Source organism: Octopus bimaculoides, chromosome 16 (genome assembly GCF_001194135.2).
Source record: "Octopus bimaculoides isolate UCB-OBI-ISO-001 chromosome 16, ASM119413v2, whole genome shotgun sequence".
Classification (NCBI taxonomy): Eukaryota; Metazoa; Mollusca; class Cephalopoda; order Octopoda; family Octopodidae; genus Octopus; species Octopus bimaculoides.
In genome coordinates this window covers 9,994,974-10,003,222 of record NC_068996.1, presented here as the reverse complement: position 1 = coordinate 10,003,222, position 8,249 = coordinate 9,994,974, and the positions used below count along the sequence as shown (strand labels likewise).

Below are 8,249 nucleotides of genomic sequence, written 5' to 3'. Positions count from 1 at the left end.
CAATGCTGATGTGTTTACATCCCCGTAACTTAGCGGTTCAGCAAAAGAGCCCGATAGAATAAGTACTAGGCTTACAAAGAATAAGTCCCGGGGTCGATATGCTCGACTAAAGGTGGTGCTCCAGTATGGCCACAGTCAAATGACTGAAACAAGTAAAAGAGTATATATATGATATACAAATGCACACACACATTTGGCTTTATTATACACACAGTAAAGGGTTTGGTATCAAAAACAGTATCCACCCATATACTACTGGTTGAATAAGTTTTATCCAATTCATGCCAGCAGACAAAAATAGATACAAAAACGATGATACTATATTTCTATTTTGCCTTTCATATCCATTTAGGATGATTTTTGTTTAAAATTATCTTTCCTACTGTGAGGTTGAGAGTGGAATCTGTTGGTCTGTAAATTAAAGTAAGCAGAGTTATGTACCTTGTCCAATGATACATAAAACATTTTTTTTTAAATTGCTTATTCAGGAAAAAAGGGCAGCACCTCTGACTCTTTTCTGGTCTCTCATCTCAAACCAGAGACCAGGCTTGAATACTTTTGACGGAATGAAGAATTCCATTAATTCTTAAGTTCCTGAAGTACTTTATATATGTCTCCTGTTAAAAAAAAATGGAGATTTTGATGAACTGCATTATGGTTTTCACGTTCACTTTTCCATGTTTGCATGGATTAGACAAAATTTGTTGAGGCAGATTTTCCACAGATGGATGCCCTCCCTGTTGCCAACCCTCACCTGTTTTCATGGAAGAAATGAAGGATACCGCTTGCATGACAGTGACTCTTGTTTACATCTGCCATGCAATGTCGAGGCAGGGAGGCTGTAAAGTAATACATACACTCACATTCTGTATGGGCTTCTTCCAGTTTCTGTCTACCAAATCTACTCACAATGCTTTGATTGACCCAAGGCTATAACAGAATACACCTAGGGCCATTGTGTGCCCCTGGGTGCCATACAGTGGAACTAAACATGAAAGCATGTTATAGGGAAGGAAGCAAGCTTGTTACCACGTAGCTGCTACACTTGAATGAAAATCATGAAAATTTGATTATTGTATAAATTTAGATGAAATTTGATATGATGAAATGATTGTTGATATGCAGGAGTGGCTGTGTGGTAAGTAGCTTGCTTACCAACCATATGGTTCCGGGTTCAGTCCCACTGCGTGGCACCTTGGGCAAGTGTCTTCTACTATAGCCTCTGGCCGACCAAAGCCTTATGAGTGGATTTGGTAGACGGAAACTGAAAGAAGCCCATCGTATATATATATATATATATACACACATATATGTATATGTTTGTGTGTCTGTGTTTGTTCCTCCAACATCGCTTGACAACCGATGCTGGTGTGTTTAGGTCCCCGTAATTTAGCGGTTCGGCAAGAGAGACCGATAGAATAAGTACTAGGCTTACAAAGAATATGTCCTGGGGGTCGATTTGCTCGACTAAAGGCGGTGCTCCAGCATGGCCGCTGCCAAATGACTGAAACAAATAAAAGAATAAAAGTATATTGTGAATGTGGTTTTTACTCATTTTCATGTTACTTTCACATGCCCAAAAATAGATTGAATATAAGTAAGTTGATTACGTGTTTTCACGTATTTACAAGATATTGACTCTTAGACATTAATTTCCAATCTCAGAAATGAATTTGTGCTTTCGTTTGTCTCTGTAACTTGGAAATTGTATGACGTTCATTAGAAAAGCATTCCAAGATATGCATTCATCTGCAATCAAAGATTTTTGTAATGCCCATACACTAACAGTTACCATTATTCACTCTTATTAGAATGTCACAGGAAAAAAATCACAAGACTGATTTTCCATGGTGAGCCAACCAGCAAGAGACATAAAGGTAGACCAAGAATGAGATAGTTTGATAATATCCGTATTCTCAGTTAGTTGTACTTGGTAAAGTGTAATGATGGTTGCTTCTGATAGGACCCTATAGAGAAGGTGCCTGAGGATGCTACCTTTATGGCCCTTCCAGGAACAGTGGGTGGATGGACAATAATTACACTACTCTCATAAACACACTAGAAGTTGAGACTCTACATTTAGATATATGTTTTAGTTTCATTCCTTACCATTCATTAGTGTCGAGGCCCAGTGGTTAGGGCAACGGACTCGCAGTCATAGGATCGTGGTTTCGATTCCCAGACCGGGCGTTGTGAGTGTTTATTGAGCGAAAACACCTAAAGCTCGACGAGGCTCCGGCAGGGGATGGTGGCGAACCCTGCTGGACAATAATTACACTACTCTCATAAACACACTAGAAGTTGAGACTCTACATTTAGATATATGTTTTAGTTTCATTCCTTACCATTCATTAGTGTCGAGGCGCAATGGCCCAGTGGTTAGGGCAGCTGACTTGTGGTCATAGGATCACGGTTTTGATTCCCAGACCGGGCGTTGTGAGTGTTTATTGAGCGAAAACACCTAAAGTTCGACGAGGCTCCGGCAGGAGATGGTGGCGAACCCTGCTGTACTCTTTCACCACAACTTTCTCTCACTCTTACTTCCTGTTTCTGTTGTGCCTGTAATTCAAAGGGTCAGCCTTGTCACACTGTGTCGGGCTGAATATCCCCGAGAACTGCGTTAAGGGTACACGTGTCTGTGGAGTGCTCAGCCACTTGCACGTTAATTTCACGAGTAGGCTGTTCCGTTGATCGGATCAACTGGAACCCTCGACGTCATAAGCGACGGAGTGCCAACAACCATTCATTAACAAAACCATTGATATAAGAATCAACTATGTGATTACCCCACTGTCACTCAGAATTGATGTATACCTACATAAATTCCATGTTGTGATATAGGACTTTGAGTTAATGCTACCCTAGAGCCAGGTGGCAGCAGCAAATTAAGTGATGGATTAAGTGTACTACTTAAGATCAGGAATGCTGGTTGATCCAATGCTACGGTGCCAGACACCCAAGCTGCTGTACAGTGAGATAGATCCTGAAGCCTAATAGTTACAAAGAAAATTTCTTGATCATGCCTGCACCCATAAATTGCTGTAACAATCATGTTTGAACTCATTACCTGTTATGAGTCATTGACAGCCTCATACACCTGTAATTTGTATATTATGTATTTTTAATGTCTTCATTCCCAGTTTTTCCCTACGAAAGCCTGGTTTGTTTGCTTGTTCAGTAAATCACTAAATTATATTAACAATTCATGCATATGCTTATAGCTGACTGCTCTCTCTATTAATTGTAGCCACTCAACCGTAAATTAAGACTTGTGTCAGTGAGGCTAGTACAAATTATAACTGCTGTAGAGGAGACATTTAAAAAAGATATTTGAATTTAGGTTGTTTTGTTTTTTTTAATCCATTGCCATAGCACACATTGGTAAAAAATATGTAGAAATATTTATGTGAACTAATGCTATCACAAGATGATGCTACATCATTATCATCATCTAACATCCATTTTCCATGATGGCATAAGTTGGATGGTTTGATAGGAGCTTACAAGCCAGACAACTGTACCAAGTTCTGCTGTCTGCTTTGGCATAGTTTCTTTTTAATGCCAACCACTTTACAGGGTTTACTACTAGGTGCTTTTCATGTGGCACCAGCAGCAGTGAGGTAATCGAGTAATTTGCAAGACAAAGACCTCATATGAGTGGGTGAGTTGTATTGAGGGAAGCAGCTCTTTGCCAGATAATGAGAGGAATTGAAGGATAAGAAAAAGTGTCTTGCTGTAGAGGAGATGAATGGCTTTACTAGTTGGAAAAGAGGTGAGGGGAGAGAAAAGATAATGGAGGAGATGTGTTGGGGTGTACCATCAAGGTAAAAAGGGTAAAGACCTCCTTCGAGGCACAAGTCTGATCCTGGTTTTTTGTGGATGACGAGAAGTTACCTACACATACAAGTCTCCCTTCTCTATGCCACTGATGTTACCCAAGGGAAAGGCAAAGGCTGATACAGCTTGGCATCAGTGATGCCGCTTAGTCAATGGAGCAAAATGAAATAAAGTGTCTTGCTCAAGAGCATAACACAAAGCCTGGCTCAGGAATCAAACTCACGGCCTTATGATTGTAAGCCTGATGTTGTAACCACTGCGCTGTGCACCTTCACTACTATTAATGTACAGGGGGTGAATATAAGTGAGTTGGTAGAGAACTGGATAGTATGTGTGGACAGGAAGTTCACAAGAGAGATGGAGGCTGGGTGGGGGTTAGGAAGATGTGTTGTTGGAGAGATTTGTCCAAGATAGATTTTGTGTGGAGGGGCATGGATATTGATTTTGTATTCATTTTTGATTGCAGGATGAAATATGTGATTTCTTCCGTGACTATGCTGCACTTGAAGATCGAAACCCCCTTTTAGTGATCACAGACTGTCCGGAAGAGAAACTGTTTGTATGTTCTGAAACGACGATCACCTCCGATGTAGCTGCAAGTTTCTTGGACGACTACTTCAGCGGTTGTCTCCCAGCTGAACCACTGTTGCTAGACTCGTGAACGGCATTACCAGTGTGAAAGGACAAGACAACCACTCGTACTTGCATTGGTATATATGTGGCTGTATGGTGTGAAAATATCATCAAGTTCTTGATAGGGTGTGGTTCAAAACAATATCTCCTGATTACATTTAAAAAAATTTTTTTTTTTTCTAACATACAAAAGTTCAGAAAATGAGGTTGTTTAACGTATTTGAATCTGAGAGACCCAATATAAGATGGTGGTTAGTTGGATGAGAGAGAGAGGATGGCTGTTTGTGGTTGATGGTTTGCAAATGTCTACTATTGATTTTGTAGAAAAGTGAAAGGTGGGTGGTTGTCAACAGTATTCTGTATGTAGATTGATTGTCTGACTGTGAGGTTTCTGAATGATTCATTTCGAGTCTAGGCGTAAATGTCCTGATATTCCTAACTGATGTGAAACAGCAGTCTTGGCTTGTATCTTTATTTTGAAGACCTTTTTCCTTCTGTTTTTGTTTTTTTTAATGTGTGCCAATATCAGGTTAGGGACATATGATTTGAGTCACTGACTCTGAAATATTTTTGTTATAACGTTTAGATGGGAAGACATTGAAAACATCTTAAGAAATGTTTATTGTTTCTCTGATCTCTTTATCAGCTACCTATCCCGAATATTTGCAATATAACAGGTAAAATACCCCAGTTTTTACTACTACTGAGCAGCTGGTGGAAAATTGCATTAAAGCAAAGTGAAAAAGTTGTGGTAGGGATTACAAAAGCCCTGAGTAGACCAACTGTTGACTGGATAGATAACTATTTAGAAATAGATAGCCAGTGGAAGCTGAGATTTGATGGGTTTGAATTTTTATGACTCAGAAACTTTTGCTTTTGATGATGACAAATACTCTTTCTCTCCCCTCCATTTGTATGAAAGTTAGAATAGATGACAAGTGTAAGAGTGAAATGGGAGAAAAAATGTAATAATCATAATACTGGTCTGCTAAATGAATGTAAATCTGAAGGATGGCTACAAGTATTTATGGAAAGAGAATGGTAAGGAATTTGAGGGTGTTCGTAGTTTATTTAACTTTTGCTTTTAGTTGAAGTATACTGCTTTTGTTTCAGTTTCGAAATGAAGAATTTGATAAAATAATTTTTGTCATTATTAAACTGCTGTTTGAAACATAAATCAATATGGAATTTTGATATTTGGTTTTAATTTTTGACCATTTTACAACAAGAAATTTGTATCATAGAATCAAAAGTGGTCTTGAGTAGATTAGTATTAAAAAGGCTAATGTAGAAATCTAAGTAAAATTAAAAAGATTGCACCAAAAAAAAAAAAAAAAAATTCACAAGAGCTTATAAATGGTAACAAAAGTAGATGCAAATGAGGGTTTAAAGAAAGGATGTTCAGAACACCCTAAAATAGCTTCTGTGAACAAGAATTGAATGATGTGAAGGTGGCGAGCTGGCAGAAATGTTAGCACACCTGGCGAAATGCTTAGCGGTATTTTGTCTGCTGTTACGTTCAGAGTTCAAATTCCACCAAGGTCGACTTTGCCTTTCATCCTTTCGGGGTCGATAAATTAAGTGCCAGTTACACACTGGGGTTGATGCAATCGACTTAATCCCTTTGTCTATCCTTGTTTGTCCCCCTCTATGTTTAACTCCTTGTGGGCAATAAAGAAATAAGAATTGAATGATGTATTCAACAAAATAGATAACAGCAAATTATCAAATTATATTTTCCTTTATCTGTCTTTTGTAATTTTTCACAATCATTCTTACATATGCTCTTGGTACAAATGCTGTTCATTTATTTTCACCTGACAGTTCAGTATAACATTTAGAAGTCCATTTTTGTTTTCTTCTAACCTTACTCTTGCACTAGTTTTGGTTAGTGAACTGATTGTGACCAAAGGTTTTGTAGTTGTAATTAACCCCAGTACCTGTTTCAGTTTCGTATTTATTTTATCGATCTTTGCTTCTCGAGTCACTAATGTTACAAGAGCTAAAGGAACATAACATGAGCAAAATCAAATTTTAAACCTGTAGAGAAGTGTCTGCATAGACTACCAAGTACCAATAATAAGGAACTAGTCTTTAATAGAAGACACTTGCACAAGATCTCGTGCAGTATGTTTGAACCCAGGACAACATGGTTGCAAAGTTAAACACTTTTTTTAACCAATGCACCATTCCTGTGTTGCATGACATCTGTGTAATAGACAACCTTCAATAATCTTCATATAGTGTCCAGTGTTTGTTTGATTGGTTCATATTGCATTGAAAGATAAGCAATTATGGTGTGGTGGCTGAACGAAAGCGATATTAGGAGTAACGAATGTAAAGATCTTGCATCAAAGGAGGATATGATATGTATATATGTATGTATGTGTGTGTTTGTGTATCTAGAGAGAGAGAGGGAGAGAAAGATTATGGTCATCTAATTTATATCTGCATGAAAACAACAATTACTAAAATGATGAGGGTTTACAAGACTTGGAATTTTTGCCTTGGTTTTGCTTTCAAAAGTAGAACTGGCCCTTTTTTTTTTTTTTTTTTTTTTTCTAAACAGAGATTTCCTATCTAATGCTGGATTTTAATGAAGGACATGCCTTTACCATTATTTAATGCGATACATGTTGTACATGCTTTGATTAGAACATAACATACAGCTTTTTTTTTTTTTTTTTTTTACATCGATAATGATATGAATTTGAAGTGTCACACTGCATCACTTTACAACATGTGTAGTTTGGTTTTTTTGTTTGTTTGTTTTTTAATTTAATGAAAACATGTATAGCATGTAAGCCAATCTGGTAGCTTACAGTAAAGGAGGGGAAACTCGAAACCTCTTCTGTTTTTTTTTAATTGACATTTTTATCGATTGATGTCTGTCGTAACCTCATTCACTTTGAATGTTTACTATGTTACAAGTTACTGTTACTTATTTCATTGAGTGCAGAAAAACAAAACAAAAAAAAACAGTAGCCATGTCAAACCTGGAACAAAGTCTAATGGCTCCATGTTTAGTATTTTAACTACTAAACCCACTGTCCTGTCCATATATATATATATATATATATATATATATATATATATATATGTACTCTTTAATAATAGTACTTTTTATTATGTCATTTGGATGGCATGCAACAAATTTGATCTAATACGATTTTTCTATGACAAACCCGGTTCTATTTTCACAACTTTTCTTTATGAACGAATGCCCCGAGCATCAAAGTAATTTATATTGTGTGTCAGGTACGCTTAACACACTTGGTACTGATGCCTGTAGGGTGTGTCTTAAGCCTGTATAAATTGTCCTCAAGCAACACACATACATGATGCTAATATATATATTCATATAAGACACATGAAGCTAATATTACATATACATACATTAAAGTTGATACACAATATATACCTTACACACATGCTCCTCATCTGTTTTTTTTTTTTTTCTCAATCAGTCTCACACACACACATACACAAACTTCTACATGTATAAGAATGGACAGCTTTTTTTTTTTTTTTGCTTGGCCGTCTGTTCTTTTCATATACATGCAAAACTATTAGTTTAAAGTATTTATCTGTACTAAAAGCCACATTAGTAGATTCACAGGCAGACCCACCTGTAAATTTCTTAAAAAGTTTCTATCTGAATGTCACAATGTGCCATGCATATTAGCATTATTGTATACAACACATATATACTGCTGTGTAAAGTTTATCCAAAGTAACCCTCGGGTACATCCACCCGTGACTTTTTTTTTTTTACACTT

General features: G+C 37.0%; 1 protein-coding gene across 1 annotated transcript in view; it reads left to right on the top strand.

Annotated features, from left to right (window-relative positions):
• LOC106875953 (nucleoredoxin) overlaps positions 1-7,928 on the top strand; it is a 47,479-nt gene extending 39,551 nt beyond the window's left edge. Inside the window, exon 7 of the mRNA XM_014924289.2 lies at positions 4,304-7,928. Coding sequence (XP_014779775.1) covers positions 4,304-4,498 — 195 coding nt within the window. The 3' untranslated portion in view covers positions 4,499-7,928. The remainder of the gene's footprint in view (positions 1-4,303) is intronic.
• The last annotated feature ends 321 nt before the right edge of the window (positions 7,929-8,249 follow it).